This window comes from Peromyscus maniculatus, chromosome X (assembly GCF_049852395.1).
Source record: "Peromyscus maniculatus bairdii isolate BWxNUB_F1_BW_parent chromosome X, HU_Pman_BW_mat_3.1, whole genome shotgun sequence".
Taxonomy (NCBI): domain Eukaryota; kingdom Metazoa; phylum Chordata; class Mammalia; order Rodentia; family Cricetidae; genus Peromyscus; species Peromyscus maniculatus.
The window spans coordinates 58,166,147-58,186,403 of NC_134875.1; the positions used below are offsets into that span (position 1 = coordinate 58,166,147).

General features: G+C 40.6%; 2 protein-coding genes across 8 annotated transcripts in view; one reads left to right on the forward strand and one right to left on the reverse strand.

The window, feature by feature from the left end:
* Positions 1–10,811, forward strand: part of Nox1 (NADPH oxidase 1) — a 26,951-nt gene extending 16,140 nt beyond the window's left edge. Inside the window, exons 8-13 of the mRNA XM_006986419.4 lie at positions 1,039–1,131; positions 2,586–2,821; positions 3,033–3,195; positions 4,653–4,799; positions 4,969–5,093; positions 9,893–10,811. Of these exons, the coding sequence (XP_006986481.1) occupies positions 1,039–1,131; positions 2,586–2,821; positions 3,033–3,195; positions 4,653–4,799; positions 4,969–5,093; positions 9,893–10,019 (891 nt within the window). The 3' untranslated portion in view covers positions 10,020–10,811. The remainder of the gene's footprint in view (positions 1–1,038; positions 1,132–2,585; positions 2,822–3,032; positions 3,196–4,652; positions 4,800–4,968; positions 5,094–9,892) is intronic.
* Cstf2 (cleavage stimulation factor subunit 2) overlaps positions 10,374–20,257 on the reverse strand; it is a 27,763-nt gene continuing 17,879 nt past the window's right edge. For all 7 annotated transcript variants that reach the window (XM_016004997.3, XM_006986417.4, XM_016004994.3 and 4 more), the window contains 3 exons: positions 16,572–16,682; positions 15,678–15,803; positions 10,374–12,968 (listed from right to left, as the gene is read on the reverse strand). In XM_016004997.3, the coding sequence (XP_015860483.1) occupies positions 15,681–15,803; positions 16,572–16,682 (234 nt within the window). In that variant the 3' untranslated portion in view covers positions 10,374–12,968; positions 15,678–15,680. The remainder of the gene's footprint in view (positions 12,969–15,677; positions 15,804–16,571; positions 16,683–20,257) is intronic.

Sequence of the window (20,257 nt, forward strand, 5' to 3'; positions counted from 1 at the left end):
TGCCTCTGCCTCCTGAGTGCTGGGATTAAAGGTGAGCGCCACCACACTTGGTTATTAAAAGATAGTCTTAACACATCCACCACTTAAAAATTAGAAAAATAACATTTATTTATTTATGATAGTTTAAAAACATAAAATAGAAGTGAATTAAAAATTAATATAGTTCTACAACCTGAGGTAATCCTATCTATGTCATGGAGTCTTTCCTCTATTGTCAAATATTCCTTTCAAAAATTTTAAAACATCTGTATGTGCCATTTTGGTCATTTTTTTTCTTATATTTTGGTCAATATAGTTGCCATGGGGTTTATGCACACCCTTGTTATTTTTTTTTTCAATTTCTATTTTCTAGAAGTAAATTCCAGGATCAAAGAGAGGGAATACTTTGACACTGTTGAGATGGGCTGGCAAATTGCCCTCTAGGAAGATGCTGTCAACATCCATTAGTTACGTGTGAACTCGTGGATTGCTCCAAATCCCAGTCAGTTCTGGATATTACCGCTAAAGGGTGACTTCCAACTTGACAGACTAAAGTAATAGTGTGTTTCGGAGAGTCTACTTCCTTCTGGTGTTTTGTGGTGTATTGTTGCCAGTAGCACCAACCATAAGCTCTACACCCTCCCACACATTTTTCCTAGTTTTGTATTTAATCATTTATTTCTATTGTGCATTTACTTTTTTCATGATGACCATATTTTCTTAGATTTTCAATTTTTTAAATTTGAAATATAATTAAAACACACACACACACACACACACACGTACCCTTATGCCTTATTTTTGCCATTTGCATTTGCTTCCCTATATGACCTGTAAATTTCAGGGGATGCTCTATTTTATTAATGACAGAACGAGAAACAAAACTATTGTTTGGGGTTTGTTTCCTTCCTAAACGTTGCTGAAATCAGTGACTAGATAATGATACACAGTAGAGAACTTGATACACATGCATTAAATGAAGAAATGAACTGCTGCACGAATAAGTTCTGAATGAGAGATTTAAGAGTAATTTCATTCTTTCCCCTGTTTTTTGTGCAGTCTTGGAAGTGGATCGTTGCACCGATTGCTCTATATATCTTTGAAAGGATCCTTCGCTTTTATCGCTCCCAGCAGAAGGTTGTGATTACAAAGGTAAAGAAATATACACTTGCCATTGTAGTGATAAAAGCTCTGTTCTACCTGAGTGCAGAACTAAATCATCATGATGTTCACCCCAAAGGCATAAAAATGATTTTGGAAGAGGAGTCTCCTCAGTGCTGGACAAAACTGTGGGAAATAGGGGTCTGGAACCACTAGCATGGGCCTACATTGGAGGGTACAAAGAGAGGACTGAGCCAGAGTTTACCCACAAATGTATTTTGTTTGGTGTACACAGTGATTATTGAGAGGGTGAACTGGGACTGAGGATGTGGCTGGTTCAGTGGCGGAATGCTTTTTCACTGTGCTTAAGGCCCCGGAATTGTTCTTGTAACCCAAACTAAGATCAAGACATGGTTACCAACATTTTAAGAAACTGGAGTGCTGGGATTAAAGGCGTGCGCCACCACTGCCCGGCTGGAAGTTTCCCCTTTGAAAGCACATTTCTTGGGGACTGGGGAGATGGTTAAGTGGTTAAGAGCACTTGCTGCTCTTGTGCTGGTCCCAGCTCCCACGAGGCCCACAAATGACTGTAATTCCAGCTTCAGGGGATCTGATGCCCTTTTCTGGTCTCCATGAGCACTACATACATGTGGTGCATACACAGACAAGCAAGCACATACATAAATAAAAATAATTGATAAAAAAACACAACGGGAGCTGGGCGGCCATGGCACACGCCTTTAATCACAGCACTTGGGAGGCAGAGCCAGGCAGATCTCTGTGAGTTCGAGGCCAGCCTGGTCTACAGAGCAAGATACAGGACAGGCACTAAAAACTACACAGAGAAACCCTGTCTTGAAAAACCAAAAAAGAAAAAACAAAGCCACAATGGGCTTTTATTAATTTATAAAGAATAAAATTTACAGAAAAATAGATGGAACCAGAGATTATCATGTTTAGCCTGAAAGGCAAATAAATGCCATGTTTTCTCTCATATTTGGAATATAAATTTAAATATGAACTAAATATAAACGTATATAGAGGAGAACTATGCAGGGGATGAAGAAATTGTGACATGAAAGCAGAATGGTGACTATTTGGGGGAGAAAGGGAACCAGTAATGAGGGGGAAAGCATGAAGCCAACATGAGCAAGGTACAGTGATATCTATATATCTATATATGTGATATATATATATATATATATATCATAGTGATATGTATATATAATTTCATAATGAAATCCATTATTTTGTATGGTAATCAAAATGCCATATCAAAGCCGTTTTTTGTCCTTCTCATAAAGTATCAGGAACCCTGACAGCACAGAATCTCAGTTCCACATTGCAACCATTGTCTGGCGCTAAGTCATGGCTGCTCCCTTTCAGAGGGGACTTGACCTCATACTGTACAAGTCGGAAGCACTCAGGCTTTACTCCTTTATTGAAATGTCTGCCCTTGTCATGTCCGGAGTTGGCCTCTAAGGATTTATTCGCTTCATTCACAGGTTGTCATGCACCCATCTAAAGTTTTGGAATTGCAGATGCGAAAGCGTGGCTTCAGCATGGAAGTGGGACAGTATATATTTGTAAACTGCCCTTCGATTTCCTTCCTGGAATGGCATCCCTTTACTCTGACCTCTGCTCCAGAGGAAGAATTTTTCTCCATTCATATCCGAGCAGCAGGGGACTGGACAGAAAATCTCATAAGGACATTTGAACGACAGCACTCACCATTGCCCAGGTAGGTCCTTGAGACCGTCAGAGACTCAAAAGAGGACGTAGATGAATCAAAAAGAAAACAATTCCTTTCTGAAACGCAAGTCTGGTCAGCGAGCCTATGATTAAAATGAGTGGCAGGTAGTGGTTGGGTTCGCAGTTTGTTTCTGGGAGGACGATTGTGGCTAAGGCCGGAGACGAGACCTCATGCTTTATTGTCTTCTCTCATTTGGTAGGATTGAGGTGGATGGTCCCTTCGGCACCGTCAGTGAAGATGTTTTCCAGTATGAAGTGGCTGTGTTGGTTGGGGCAGGGATTGGGGTCACCCCCTTTGCTTCCATCTTGAAATCTATCTGGTACAAATTCCAGCGTGCAGACAACAAGCTTAAAACACAAAAGGTACATTCCCACACGTCATCCCCCCCCCCCCCCCCCCGGCCTGGCCCTGAGAGGCCGAGGCCATCACAGCCTGAGGTCTTCCCCTTAATAAGGAGGGCAGGAGAACCTATCTGGAGACAGGAATGAGTCTTAGCTGAGGAGGACAGAGGTGGCTTCTAGGAGGCGCCAGCAGGGGATGCCTAGGCAGTTTACTTTGGCCTCCAAACAGGCTGCTCAGCCCAGGCTCCTAGAGTCCAGTCTGTATCTTCTCAGTTCAGAGGCGAAACCTCTGCCTGGTGAGTTCTCTCAGCTCTATAGCACTCTAATCCTTCAAACTAAATAAAGCTATTGCTGCTTGCCATATTAAATATTGAAAAAATGGCCTTTTATAATCTGGACAGAATATTTTTTGTTTGTTATGTTTTTGAGACAAGGTTTCTCTATGTAGCCCTGGCTGTCCTGGAACTATTTAGACCAGGCTGGCTTTGCCTCCTGAGTGCTGGGATTAAATGCAAACACTACCACCTGGCTTTGGACAGAATACTTTTTAAGGCCTATGATAAAAAAATAAATAAATAAAAGAACTCACATCTCATACTGAAAACAAAACAACACCTTCCCCTTCCCACCCAAAACCCCCAACCCCGAGTGCTCACTTCTCTTTGTCAGTGTACCTGCATCTACAGTAGTGGTCATATGAACACAGGATCCTTTTTGTTGTTTGTTGTTTTTTGTTTTTAAAGACAGGGTTTCTCTGTACTATAGGTTTTGGTACCTGTCCTGGATCTCACTCGGTTGACCAGGCTGGCCTTGAAGTCACAGAGATCTGCCTGGCTCTGACTCCCAAGTGCTGGGACTAAAGTCGTGTGCTACCACTGTTCAGCTCACAAGATTCTTTTTCAGTTGCAGTTTTATTTTTATTTATTTTTACTTTTTGTTTTTACTTTAAAATTTTTCATTTTTTAATTTTATATTCATTATACACAGCATTATTTCACAATGACATTTCCATTAAAGTATATCGTTTACTATGAGCATATTCACCCACCCCCTTCATCTTCTCCAGCCCCTCTCCTGGTAGCCTCCCCCCTTTTCCTCAAATAGTTCTCATTCTGTTTTCATGTTTCTTATATGAGACAAGCCTTGCAATATTTGGCTTTCTGAATGTGACTTCTTTTGTTGAACATAATGATCTCCTTGTAACAAACATGACCTTTTTAGGTTCCTTCTGTAATGGAATTTGTCAGCACTCTGGGCATTCAAACTAAAAGCCTTCCACTCTATAAATGTGAGTCATTACCCTAAGACTCGATCAACAAACATAGATATGTCTATGTACTTACATATATGTTATATGTGTATCTTACACACACACACACACACACACACACACACACACACACACACACACACGTCATCACAGTGTATATTGTGAAGGATACTTAATAAAGGTATATGAACTATTTTGCTGATTTCAGATCTATTTCTACTGGATCTGCAGAGAGACAGGTGCTTTTGCCTGGTTCAACAACTTATTGAATTCCCTGGAACAAGAGATGGAGGAATTAGGCAAAATGGATTTCCTAAACTACCGTCTCTTTCTCACTGGCTGGGATAGCAACATTGTGAGTTCCAATGAAACACTGATTCCAATATCAAATGTTAAGACAAAATATAGTGCATTCCTTACCATTTCTTACCTGGCCTCATCCTCACACCAAAGGTTTCAAAGTGGCCAAAAGAAGAGGCCGCTGTCAAACTTGATTTTTCTAATTTATATTTCTCTGGTTCCAGGCTGGTCATGCAGCATTAAACTTTGACAAAGCCACTGACGTCCTGACAGGTCTGAAACAGAAGACCTCCTTTGGGAGACCGATGTGGGACAATGAGTTCTCCAGAATAGCTGCTGCTCACCCCAAGTGAGTACCTTGCCCTCTACTTAATTGAGTCTACAGAGTTGGAATTTAAGTATACTGAGTGCACCTGGGGAAAGATCTCTGGGACAGAAAGGGCTAGTGAGATAGACCATCAGGTAAGGTGTTTGCCACCAAGGCTCACGCTCCAAGTTCAATCCCTGAGACCCCACATGGTAGAAGGAGAGAACAAACGCCCCCATGTTGGCCTCTGACCTCCACACTTGAACCATGGCACTCTGCCCACTTGTTGATCTCTGACACACACACACACACACACACACACACACACACACACACACACACACACTAATAAGTAAGTTTAATAGAAAACTTTAAGACTGAGGAAATTTCATCTGGATTTTTAGTAAAAAATAAGGCTCATGATCTTGCAATTGATGAAAATCTGTTCCTTGTCCCCAGAAGCCTCTCTTCAATGAGTAAGGTGAAGAGACTCTGCTCTTATAGATAGTACTAAACAAAACAGGGCACTGGAGAAATTAACATACATTTTGTGAGGTGAGGTGCTGAATGATTTGAGATGTTTTATCTAGTTCATTGACCAACAGAGCTCAGTGTTTTGAGACAGTGTTTCATATGTCTCAGGCTGGCCTCTCCAAATATATGCATACATATACTTACACACACACACACACACACACACACACACACACACACACACACACATCTTGATATATAGCTGTCTTAGGTAGGGTTTTATTGCTGTGAAGAGACACCAGTCCACAGAAACTCTTATAAAGGAAGGGTGGCTGGCTTACATTTTGGAGATTCAGTCCATCATCATCATGGTGGGGAGCATGGTGGCATGCAGGCAGAAGTGGTGCTGGAGTAGTAGCTGAGAGTCTACTTCTTACAGGCAAAAGGAAGTTGACTGACAGACTGGACAGTATCCTGCACATAGGAAACCTCAAAGCTTGCCCTACAGTGGCACACTGCCTCCAAAAAGGCCATACCCACTCCAATAAAGCTGCACCTCCTAATAGTGCCACTCCCTATGAGATTATGGGGGCCAATTACATTCAAACTACTACAATAGCCAGTGAGGATCTTGAATTCTTGATCCTCCTGCTTCCATGTTCAGATGTGTGCCACTACTTCCAGTTTTCCAGAGTGTTTTGAGACATGTTAAAGAATACAGAGAAAGCTGATGCTCTGAAACTGGCTGTCGTAACAGGAAAAAGAGGAGAAAGATTTTGGTAACCCCCTGGACAAGCTGTCAGGGGAAGAGCAATCCATCTGCATAAGTGTTACTCATTACTTTCTGTAAATGTAGCTATTACTATTCCATTACAGGTTGAAAAATTGGATATGATTGCTTTACAAAAAGCATACATTCAAGGAAGCGATGCAGAGAATTAATTCACAGTAAAATAATGCACCCCAGGAAACAGGTCTGTGGACACCTTAGGGAAGAAAGGTCAAAAAACAGGAAATCCACAGAAAGTGAACAGTGAGGCTTCCTGAAGGCATAAAGCATGTAGTGACATAAATTTGGACGATCCTGGGTCCCAACTCTGGTTTTGACACTTTCCACTTATGGTTCGTGGAGCTAAAAGTCCCTCCGATCTTCAGAGTTTTTGTCCATAAAATGGGGATGTTAGTAGATGCCTGCTTTACTCACATCCAGGGTTGTTGTGAAGATTGTGTCACTAGATGAAAGTTTCTTCAAATTGTAAAGCAGCGTGTTAGCAAAAGTCATGATGCAATTTTTATGAAGCTGTGAGAGGAAGTGGGAGTGCTCAGGAGGATGGGAGAGAGGAGAGAGGGAAGGTGAGGAGAAGAGGGAAAGAGGAGAGAGAAGGAGGGAACTGTTTCACTGATTTGCTGATGGTCACTATGATACCCTTATACAACCAAATCCCCTCAGCTGGATCTTTCTTTCTGGAGATATTCCTCGCCCCCCGCCCCCCTTTTTTCTTATTACATTGCCCTTTGAGAAAGAACATGGTAAAGGACTGCCTACAGGATGTGGGGAGGGAGAAACGAATCAGCGATAAAGGCTCAGAATGAAGAGAAGTGGCATCCCAGAAGCCAGAAGAAGAACTATTACAGCAGCCTGGGCTCAAGTGATGGAATGGCAGGCTCAAGAAGTGCTTACTATTTAGTATAAGGATGAAGTGAGAGTATTTTAGAGACAGGGCAGTGCTCAGTAGGTCCGAGAGAGGACTAACACGGCCACAGCAAAAAACGAACATAACAAGTGTTGGCAAGGAACTGGAGCATTTGGCCTCTTACTATATTGATTATAGGAATGTGAGATTACAACACCTGGAGAAGACTCGTCAACAGTTCTTCAGATTGTTAGACATAGACCCATAGGACTCAGAAATCCCACTCCTTCATATATACTCAAGAGAAATGACATGACAACACACAAAAAATGTGCACATGCATGTACATAGCAGCATTATTCATAATCAGCCAACGTGACAACAACCCAACTTCCTATCACCACGTGTTGTATGTAGAGAATGGAATCTTATTCATCTATAAAGAGGAAAGGAGTATTGACACATGCAATACCGTGGATTAAGTCTGAAGATACTATGTTGAATAAGAGAAGCCAGAGGCGGGCTGGAGACATGCCTCAGTGGTGAAGTGTGTTTGCTGTTCTTCCAGGGGACCTGAGTTCAGTTCCCATCACCCATAAAAGGTGGTTCAAAACTTCCTTAAACTCCAGCTTCAGGGAACCTGATACCTTCTTTGGGATTCTGCAGGCACATATATTATACACGCACATGCTATCCCCACATGTACACATTTTTTTAAATGAACACTGTTAGAAAGAAAGGGTCATTTCTGGTATGAGTTTCTATGTAGAGAAAGTAGATCAGCGATTGTGTAGGGTAGGATGGTATGGCTGGAAACCAGTGAGTTCTAATGTAGACAAGGGGGATGGAATTAGTGAGGATGTTTGCCTAACTTGGTGGTTATACTAAAAAGCGCTATTGTACAGTTCAAAGGGTGCACTTTATGGTACATGTATTATACCATAAGACTTAAAAAGAGGAGAGGTAAGAGAAGTTGAGATCCACAGCATAATTAGAAAGGTTGGCTTTGGCAGAATACCAACTTCAAAGGCACAGTAAAGTTTGGGGTGGGGTAAGTTCACAAAAGATCATTTATAGAGCAGTAAACCCATATGCACTTGCTGTGGGGCAGGTACTTTTCCATTTATTTTGTGTGTTTTTAATTGTCAGAACAATGCTGGAAGGTAGGTGCTATTTGTGTTCCAATTCTCAAAAGGGAAAGAAGTTAAGAACTATGTTTAGAGTGACATGGGGGGGGGGGGGTGTCAGAGCGGCCAAGGAGACCGGCTCTGCCTGCAGTAGCCAGGACAGCCCAACATTTTCCCCTTAGGGACCACCACTCAGGAAAAGCCAAATCCTTGATTATTTGGCAGAAAAGAATTTGAAGACTAACCAAAGTGAAACAAGTTAGTGAGTTTAAGTATTTAAACAGAGAATCATATAGGACAAGGACAGTATATAATCCCAAGACAAGGACACAGGCTTCTCAAGAGAGCTGCATCGATTTTCTCAATGACTACATATAATCCTGCCCTTGGGCTTACATTCCCTAAAGGGTATAATTTACATGCTTTAATGATTCAACAAAGCTTAAAAATTTAGGGGAAGATAAAAATTGAATAAAAAATTTTCGTTTATTTTTCTTAAGAGTTGCTCTTTTGTGAATGATGTTAGGTGCCTTTGTGACGTATGAGATCTGGAAGCTTATAGGGCAAAACTCAAGGTGGCAGACACTCTAGCCCTAAGCAAGCATAGTGCACTCATCGGTTTACATTCTTGTTTCGTCCGTCCTTAGAAAACCTCGCAGTATCTCTGTAGGCCATTTGACTAAGTCATCGGGTTGTCTCTTCACTTAGCATGAAAGGCAAACTAGATCTCAGGGTGAGGGGCCTCTCTCCCTGCTCATGTCCCCTTAAGCTCTCCTGTCTTTTTAGCCCGCCCCCGCCCCAGAGCCTAACGTTTAATAATGGTATTGTATTACATCCCTTGTGTCTCTGTTCTCAGTGAAATGGGGGAAGGCTGAGAGCATATTTAGGACTTAGAAACAAAAAGGTTATGAAAATTTTTTCTTGGAAGTAGGATTTCAACAAGTGAATTTAAGTTTTTATCAGAACCTATTAACGATATACAATGTTTCATTATATTTTAATACATGTACATATTTCTAACATTTATTTTTGAAATTAAAATATAATTACACTATTTCCTCAACTCCTTTCATGTATCCCCTTGCTCTCTCTCAAATTCATGGCCTTTTCCCCAGAAATATATTAATGCCACCTGCTCAGTCAGTCTAATGTTACTTTCATGTATATGACTTCAGGGCCGACCACTTGGATTTTGATCAGATTTACCTCCTAAATCTTCACCTTCTTTTTCTTGTGCCCCTCCCACCCCTGCTGAGTTCTTTAACTCACCCTCTTCCACTTTCATGGTTTTTCCCCTCCCTTTTTGGTGACCTGGTGAGTTTAATTAGGGCTGCTTCGAGCATTACAAGTTACCAGTGGCTATAGGACTGAAGAAAATGTTGAAAACAACTCTTCCCCTCAGCAACCATTACTACCAATAGCTCCTCCGAGTGGTGGGGCCATGTGAACCCCAGCAAAGGACAGAACAGTGATGGACTCAGTCATGCCCAGGTAGACAACTGACTTGGGTTCGCCACTGTTGGGAGTAGCAGAGGCTGTTCTCCATTCTGACTACTGTCGTCGGCCTCCGTGCGCCCAGGTAATGGCTACTGCTCTATTCCTGCAGGTCTGTAGTGGGCGTTTTCTTATGCGGCCCTCGGACTTTGGCCAAGAGCCTGCGCAGATGCTGTCAGCGCTACTCCAGTCTGGATCCTAGGAAGGTTCAATTCTACTTCAACAAAGAAACGTTCTGAATTGGACAAAGTGGCGCAGGAGCCCACACTTCCCTTTCCACCTCACCAATCTGCGGGTCGGCTACTAGGTACTACTGTCCCTCACGAGGACTTCACTCTCCACTTTTAAAAGCATTTGCACTCAACTTCATCCTACCTGAGCTTTGCCAACCCGAGAGCTACAAAACCCCCAGTAATTGCAAAGCATATAAATTGTTCTTTGTGGGGATGATTGTAAAGCCAGGACACCTGACTTCAGCCAAGGTTTGCCGGTTCACACTTACGCAATTTAACCTCTGGTGAATTGGTTGATCCTGCACTTTGGTTCACAATCTCCCCTCCCACTTGTCCCTCACAGAAGATTTCTAAGTAGGGTGAATTTTAAAATATTTATTGAATCCGTGATAAAACAATAATCATAAATAATAAACAACATAAAATTACCAAGATTCCCACTCCCATATCATACTCACTAGGTACATTGTTAAACATGATCTTATCCAGTGTGACCAACAGTTTACATTTCTTTCTTTTGTCAAAAAAACTTAAAGGTTTTCATCTTTGCTTATTGAACAATTTTGCTTAATTTCCCTAGGTTTTCCATCTAAAGTATATTAACTGTAATCAAATTTGCATTATAATCAGAAGCCAACTATAGTGCCATTTTGCATTGTTTGAAGTAACTATGAAGGCCCAGCCTATATCATAGGATAACTTAATTCAACAGAAGCTCTCCATTATTTTTGTTAAAAGGGTTTGTTTATGAATGTCTGGTGTAAAAAGAAAATAAAGAATTTATAATTTTGGCTATTTTCCAGGTCTTTCTGAGGAATCATTCACTGAATGTCATTTTTTTCCCTATAAAAATGTTTATTTTTCCTATCAACCAGGACAATAACCACATGATGTTAGTCATGGTGAATCACAAGAAAAAGAAGCCCCAGGCTCCTCACAGGGAGAAAAATCCAACACTTCAGTGTGCTCAGACTGTTGAACTCACTGATTCGGCAGACTGAATCTAGACCACCTATTTTCTACCATTAATTGACCAAGAGTGAACAAGTTTACATTTCCAATTATCTAGCAACCTATAGCTTGAAGGATTAGCAGGATCATTTTTCAGTCACTAGTCTGAACATAATAAACACAGGTCATGAATATGGGGTACCTAATTGTACTATTACACCAGTAAAAACACTGGTGAGTGCTTCCCTAGGGATAAATTGGGGTGCCACTGCTCTTGTCAGTTTCTTCACCTCAATGTCTGCTAACCACATTAAGTTTAATGAGGCTTTGGGAAAATGCACACTAGCATTTCCAGGAGATGGTTTCTATTAGACAACTGCTTACCATTCAGCCTCAGGAATCTTGATTGGGAACTGGTTGTGTAAAACCCAAGTTCCTAATGAGAAATATTTCCCTCAAGATCTCTGTGTCTAAATATATTGGTGCTTTAAAATCATGATAGCTGCTCGAATCATCACATCACTGATTATTTATGCAGGAGGCAGAGAAGGTAATGGAAACAATGAACTGCATGCATAATGAACATCACAGTTGAACTTGGGATAAGTGGACTAGGCAGGGAGTACTTGCTGGTTGGCACTTTTCTTGACAGGTTATACTGTGACATACCAGCAAATTTTCATTGTAAATATATGGAAATATCCCTCAATTTTAATATCTTTGCATTGTTTGGTTTGGCATGTAAGCAATGTTATTATGCTTCATATGCCTAGTAATGATTTTAATTCACCTGCCCATAATTCTAACACAGAGGGTAGGGTTCTGAGAATATAAATAAGCTCACAATTAGTTCTAGTAAACAAACTTTACTAATTATTAAGGCAACTCTTCAAAGGTCTTGAGGTTGACCAGGTGGAAAGCAGCCGTGCTCCTCCTTAATGCCACCATGGGAGAACAAAAGGCAAGGTGACCTGCAGGTTAGCACAGGGTAATGGCACTAGTCCTCTTCCAAGTAGGTAGTACTTGGAAAAAAGTACTTGGAAAAAAGCAGGCAACCAACCCTAACAGACAATCTGCCTTCCTGTGCTCTATACTTGGTCCTCTTAAAAGACTTGAAAATGTCAAAGTTTTAGGGTTTTCTGTTTTAAGTTCTTGGAATAAATTTAGAGGACAGGGCCGAAAGCTTTGCGATTTTTTGAAAGATGGGATAAAATGTATTTTGTTCACTTGATTTTCCTTATTAAATTTGAACACGTGGAAAACCAGTGGCTTTGTAAACTTGTAAAGTTGGCTACCTAGACAGAAGAGCTTTACAACAGTCTCTCAGGTTGTTAACACACAAACCAGTGCCAAAACAACCTTTGTCTTAGCTCTGAACTGTGTATGCTCAGACCTGCTACTGACCAAACACCACATTTTGGTAACTGGATTGTCTTAAACCAAACGCATTTCTGTGGTATGCTCTTTGCCTGTTTGCCTTCTGGCCATTTTATAGTTCTCAACACTTGCTTTTTTCTCACAGAAAACTCAGAGACTCTAGAAAGTTTTCAAAGGGTGAAAGCAAACTCAACAAAACACAAAGTTCCTGAAAACATTGCTTCTGAGAAATACTCACATATCATAAAGAAGAATAAATGTTTATGCTAAAGTAAGAACAGAGCTACGGCAATATGAGATTAAAGGACAATGTGCAGTAAGGGTAGAAAACATACCTAAGCTTTTGCCTTGGTGTTTAGCTTCTTAAAAGCAAAAGGGTTATGTATATCAATTTGTGGTATGTGAAAATTGTGTTCAAAGTTTATTTAAACTTTTTTGTCACAAAAAATATACAAACTAAGACAACAAAATGAACTGCTTTCATTTGGAGAAATGGTGATGTGAGTCCTCCACCTGGCAGCAATGTGAGTCATCGGGGGTTAGGATGCAGAATTCACCATGTTTTCAACATTTCAACAATGTAATGGAATTATATTTCCAGATTTGTTGCCAGGTATTTTTGAGAACCTGTAAGAAAAAGTTCGGAGAAAGCCATTACAAGTGGACTTCTCTTTCCTAAACACCAGGAAAAAACAATTACCCCCATAAAAAGGCAAACAAAAATGGACTGAGGGGAGGAGAGATGTGCTAAAGATCAAACAGCCAGTATCTGCCTTGTCTCCTCACTGTCTTTTGTAGCAGGGTTTCTCAGCCTGGACATTACACGGACATTTTCAGAAGAAGTGAGGAAGATGGTCTGTGCATCATTGTGTGATGTTCAGGAGCATTTCTGATATCTACGCATTGAATGACAGTGGCATACTAATTTAATAAATATTAAATCAATATTAGTATTTCTAATAGTTGTGACGACATAAAATGTCTACAGAAATCGACAAATATATACCATGGGCAGGCAAGCCTCCCCTACTTCACAACTGCCTTCCTTTCTCTTTCTCATATGTGTATATATGTACATGGGTGCAGAAGCAAGAAGTCCAAGTCACCTCAAGTGTTAATCCTTAGGATGGCCATCCACCTGGGTTTTAGAGACTGGGTGTCTCACTGGGACGTGGGGCTCACTGATGAGGTTAGGCTGGCTAGTCAAGAGGTCCCAAGGATCTTCCTGTCTTCACCTCTCCATCTAAGATTCCCAGAGTGTGCAACTGCATCCAAGTTTTCATGTGGGCTCTGGGGTCTGAACTTGGGTACTCATGTTTATGTAGCAAGCACCTTAGGAACTGAGCTGTCTCTCCAGTCCAAGAACTGGAATCTCCAATAGTGATTGATAAATAACACTGTCTGTGATGGGAGAAAGGAACCAAAACTCTAAGTTTAGGATGAAAAAAAAACACCAATGCTTCAGCTACAATATGCATAAATACCAGTAGAGAGTTAACTCACATAAAATTACAGTTTGCGGCTTCATATCCACTGGTATAAATTACTGAGTTGTAAAAACTGAATATAGTTTGTAGTCTAGTTCACAGTAATATACCAAGGCCTGGCCTTGAACTACAAAGCAAAAATATAAGATGCTATCATGAGGTCCTTTGTATTATTTCTCCAACTTCCTATGAAACTATGATTGCTTCAAAAGGTTAAAATAAAAATCCTGTAAAATCTTGCCCTGAGGTCAATATGCAAGGCAAATGAGCTATAATTAAGAGTACACAATGAAAGAACTTTCAGTAATAATTGTATCTTCACACTCTTAAAACCAGTAATTTTTTAAAACTGCAGAGAATGCCTTTTCTGTCATAATATTTAAAAGTAGATGCCTATGAATATAGTCCATATTTTTAATGAAAAAAATAAAATTCTTGGGATATATGGAAGAAAGGTAAAGTAGGATATACGAAGAGTCTAGTTATTCAACCACCTATGATCACTTCCAGTTATAGCAGTCATTTAAAGTATGAGTAGATACGATGCATATTTGCAGTTTGGAAGCCTATCACTACAAATACATACTACAGTACAGTTAGTAAGACTGCTAATTATCATGAGTTCACTGTTACATGGTAACATGTGCGTGGGAATTATAAGACACACAGGGTTAAAAAGTAAAAATTCCAAAGAAGACATTCTAACAGGTATTAGGACAATATGAAATTTAAATTGCTTTCAGAGAACAGAATTGTTTATGAAATACAAAGAGGGAAAATACTTTTGAAAATAAAACAATATTTATATAAGCAAGTTTGGCCACAAACTTGTGAGGCAAGTTGGATCCTTCTTACCTGACAGATGAGCAAGAAAAATAATGGTACTATCCAGCTATCTTTCAAATGTAAAGAAACATGTTGACAGGGCCATTTACTACTTTAAATGGCTTGTAATAGTGAACCATCAAAATATTTATTACAAGGGCTGGGATATAGCTCAGCAAGTATAGAGCATTCCTCGAATGCATGAATCCCAGATTTGCTCTCCAGTACCTCAAAAGCAGCGTGTGGTGCTGCATGCCTGTTATCTTAGCACTTGAAAAGTGGAAGCAGGAGGATCAGAAGTTCAAGGTCATCATCAACTACATAGTGAATTCAAGGCTAGCCTGGGCTATATGAGACCCAAACACACACAGACACACACACATTACAAAAAAAAAAAAAAAACTAGAAGCCTAAAGAGTAATATGTTATTGAAATACTTTGTATTTCCTCCATTTTGAAGGAATGGTTTGGAATAAAACAACTAATCATGGAATGATCCACACCAAACTTTGATAGGTTCTGTTGCGGGAATGAGATTCAGGAAGCAGGGTCTTTCACCTTTACCTACCTACCTTCCTTTCTATCACTTACATTTATTTATTATGGGCTCCCACTGCTACTGTGTGTGTAGAGGTCAGAAGATAAGATTGAGGAGATTTGGTTTTCTTTTCTACCATGTGATTTTGTGGATCAAACTCAGTTTATCAGAATTGGCAGCAAGTACCTTTACCTGCTATGCCATCTTACCGGCCCTCCCTTTAACTTTCTATATTCCTATACCTTATTAATTTTGGGAAACTGACCCTATATTAATTTCATCATTAGAAAAGGCTGAAAATAATTCAACAACTGAACAAATGTTCTACAGCCTTACCCTATCCCCAGCGATGCTGACTACTGAAGGGTAGACAAAGCCTAGTGAAGACTGGAGGCCTCAGAGAACATTATGTTGTTAAAGGTTGAAGTTGTGTACTTCTAATACAGAAGGACCTAGTTCTGCCCAGGGACCATTCAGTCAGCTCACCTTTCAAGGTGCCCCAGTGGATTTCTGTATCTGTTCCTTTAAGATTAGGATACTCTGCCTCTGTTCAGGAGGCAGCATGGCAATCTGGTCTGCAGTGAGTTGAAGGACCTGCATAATCAAAGCAGCCTGCGCAGAAGAAAGGAAGATTGTGAGTTTCAATGATGAGAAACAAAAATACCACCAACTTCTGCCCAAAAGCTACTGTCATGAGAAAGGGAAGGATATTTCTCTCTCTCTCTCTCTCTCTCTCTCTCTCTCTCTCTCTCTCTCTCTCTCTCTCACACACACACACACACACACACACACACACACACACACACCCCAAACTGCAAGCCAGAAAGAAAAAAGGAAATGGTGAATAAAGGCACAATGAAGCACAAGAATAAAGGAAAATACCTACGATTAGCTGATGCAAAGAGATGCCTCTGGAACTCAAAATTCCTGCATACTAAGATGGCAACTGTGAGCCCTGGGAACTCTTAAGTTTTTAGCCCTGTTTTGAGTTACCCCCTCACAAGTTTAAGTCTTCCCATCAGACACAAGCTCCCAATAGCCAAGTATAACAACAGAAAGATAAACTTGTGGTAAATATGCTCTTTTTTTTAAGTATTGGTAGAAAGGGGAAGCAGAAAGGAGCTTTGGATTTTTAGGTCAGTTTGGCTTTCACAAGAAAAAAATTGACATTTATAGATGAATCTGAAATGTAAAATCATATTCATTTAAAAAGTTTAGAATCAGGTTCCCAAAATGCTCAGTCAAGATCATTAGAGAGTTCTAAGTTAGAGTAAACATCCCTTTCAAAAGGACTTTGAAGACCCAGGAACTTCACTGTAAGTAAAAAGATCAGAAAGACTACATTTGTGCACAGGGAGGCAGTCAGACAGTGCTGCTTACCTTCTCATGATCCTGGGGTGTGACTTGGCTCTGTCCAGGACTAAAGCCACCAGGTTGGCTTCCAGCTGGCATGGTCGCTCCTTGCATGGCTGCTCCCTGCATGACTGGGACCTATGGGTATAAAGAAAGGAGACAGCATACAGAATTCCTGATGTCCATGGAACCTCAATACAGTACCAATCTTGACACAGGTAAGAGTGAAAAGAGATTAATGATCTAAAGATCAGCTTATACTGTTAGCAAAAGCAGAAGGCAGTGTTTGGTTAAACTAGATCCACTAGCATACACATCTTCGCCCACCATCACTAACAAATAATACACAGTGCAGGAAGAGGACATCAAATTAGCAAAATTTAGCCAAATATGCATAGGGAAAACTAGGAGCACTGGAGAAATCAATGCTCAGAGTAAAGGAGATCGGAAGGTCTCTGGGGAAAAGAAGGTATTAGCCCAACATTTGCTTTTTAGAGATTTCTTAAAACAAAAACTTGCAATATCCCTTTTAGTGCTCAGATAACCAATGGTGTTGTGAATCTTTTTAAGCTTGTTTTGATTTTATGGGTGTGAGTTTTTTGCCTGCATGTATATCTGTGTACCACATGCATGCCTAGTGCCCATGGAGGCCAGAAGAGGGTACTGAATCCTCTGAACTGGAGTTACAGATGGTTATGATCCACTCCATGGGTGCTGAGAACCAAACCCAGGTCCTATACAATAATAAGTGCTCTTAACCACTCAACTATCTCTCCAGCCCTTGTTTTTTTAGAGCTTTCTATAGAGTACATTATAATTGCTTCCTGTTTGATACAGACTGAGAAATACTACTCAAGTTAGAACAAAATGCAGTTAGAGCATATTTATTGGTATTTAGAATGGTTAGTGAGTCCAATCCTTTGGAAGACAACCAGAACCCAAGGAAAATGCCTCTATACACCTACTATAACTAACTAGATGTACTCTATACCTGTGTGATGCTCACACTCACGCTCTTACCTAGAGTTTAGATACTTTTATTGCAAATAAATCTTTACCAAGCTTGTTACCTGCTTTCCCAGATCACAACCAGGGAAGTATAGAGAAACACCTGTCAGGAACAGATGATGTGGTTAACAATGTGAAGAAGCAGGTAACAGTCCATCAGGAAAGGGAACAGATATCCCACAGGACAAAACTATGTTTTATATTAAAACATAAATAATAATGGATCTATTTTCATGTTAATTTTGAGGAATCAGAAATGATTTAAGTATTTTTTGCATTTTACTTAAGAAAACAGGAAGCATAAAATATACTGAGTCCACTCTTTTTTCACTAAAATAGTTCGAACAACTTTTAGAATAGTTCTTTCACTGTGTGTGCTGGCTTGAATAAGAACAGCCCCCATAGGCTCATAAATTTGAATGCTTATTTACCATGGAGTGGCACTATTTGAAAGGATTAGGAGGTGTAGCATGTTGGAAGTAGTGCATCACTGGAGGTAAGGAGCTTTGAGGTTTCAAAATCTCATGCCAACCCAGTATCTCCCTCTGCTGTGGATCAGGATGTAGCTCTCATCTACTTCCCCAGCACCATGCATACCATGCATGCCATGCCTGCTACCATGCTTCCCACCATGAGGAGGATGGGACTAAACCCCTCAAATTGTAAGCAAGCCATCAATTAAATGCTAAGAGCTGTTGTGGTGATGGTGTCTCGTCACAGCAACAAAACAGTGACTACAACATAAATTGGTACCAGCGAGTGGAGCATTGCTGTGACAGGCCTGCCTGATCATGCTGCTTGTTGGCAGAATATGGAAGAGTCTGGACTAGAGAAGTGGTTGGATGCTTTAAGTAGGGCTTAATGGGCCATCTTAAGAGGAGTATTGAAAATAGTGCTGGGGGTGATTTGAACTGTGGAGGCCCGGCTCAAGAAGTTTCAGAGGGGAAGAACAATTAGTAAGGGGCCTAAGGACCATTCTTGTAACATTTTGGCAAAGAATGCAGCTGTTTTTGCCTGAGTCTTAAAAATCTGCCTGAGGCTAAATTGAACAGTTTTGGATTAATGGCACTAGCAGAGATTTTAAGATTGCTAAATATTGACTGTGTCATGTGATTGTTAGTGGCCACTCTTAGGCAGATATATAACGAAAAGGAGTAAGCTGAGAAAGGAAAAATATAAAATGTACAGTTTGAGGAGAAAAGAAGCACCAGAAAGTGTAATAGAGCTAATCTCAGTGCTCAAGGAGATAAAAAATTTAAAGAAAAGCCTGATGCTAAATGGAATAAAGGGAGTGGTGACCTCAGGGCAAGACCCTACCCAGCTAATCTTCAATTTGTGAAACAGAATTAAGGAAAAGCTTAAGGAGTAAAGGAAACAATCAACAACAAAAAGCTGATGCAAATGTACATGAACAAGGAGGTCTAATTGCAGCCCCATCAAGCAGCAGAACTTGGCAGCTTTGGCCACAAGTCAATGGTACACAAAAGGGGTTATAGAATCTCCCTCTGAGGCGAAGGAAAGCTGCTGAGGCCAGGCATGTTCAAGGGTGTCCTTGTATGGAGGCACAGAGAGGCCATTATGTGAAACTGTGCAGTGAAGCCTGGATTTCATTGGAGACTCCAAGATGTTGAAGATGTTGGAGTTGTGGGATATCTGCCAAGAAAAGCTGCAGACTGGGTGTGGATCCGGCCCAAGAGAGAAGTGTGCTGCAGTCAACACAGCAGAAAGGAGTTGGAAGATCTTATGATGTCTTTGGCATCAGACACGGGGATTTAGAGTTTGGAATTTGCCCAGTTGATTTTCAGTCTTGCTTTGGTCCAGTATTTCCTTACTATGCTCCCTTTCTTCCCTTTTGAAATGGTACTATATATTCTGTGTCAGTGTATATTGGAGGTGAGGAATCGATCTTTTTATTTTTATTTTATGGGTTTACAAGTAAGAGACTACCATGAGTCTCAGAAGAGACTTTGAATTTTTGAACAGTGTTGAGACTGTGATAGGCTATGGGGATTTTTGAAATTGGACTGAATGTATTTTTGTATTATGATATAGCTATGAGCCAGTGGAAGCCAGGGAGTCAAATGTGGTGGTATGAGTAAAAATGCTCCCCACAGGCTCATATGGTTGAATGCTTATTTACCAAGGAGTGGCGCTATTTCCAAGGATTAGGAAGTGTCGCCTTATTGGAGGAAGTGGGTCACTGGGGTGTGGGCTTTGAGGTTTCAAAAGCGCCAAGCCCAGTATCTCCCTTTTGGCCTATGGATGAGGATATAGCTCTCATCTACTTCTCCAGCACCACGTATGTCATGCCTGCTGCCATGCTTCCCATCATGGTAATAGAACTAAACCTCTGAAACTGGAAGCAAGTCCTCAATTAAATGCTTTCTTTTATAAGCATCACCACTGTCATCTCATTATGTCTCTTCACAGCAACAGTAACTAAGACACCTGGAATACTGATTCACATGCATCAGCTCTTTTCTAAGACACTGGGTACATGATGCAGTGGCACACAGAGGCACTTAGTCCATCCAGGGACTTGTGTCAACCTTAATGATCTATTATGGATATGAACCACCTCTGGCTACACTCACTTAGGAATTGACTAATACTGATTAAATACCAATCTGAGACACTGTGGTATGAAATAACTACCCAAAACTTGCCAGTTGAAGTTTCCAGGAGTACCTGTACTAGGCAGATAG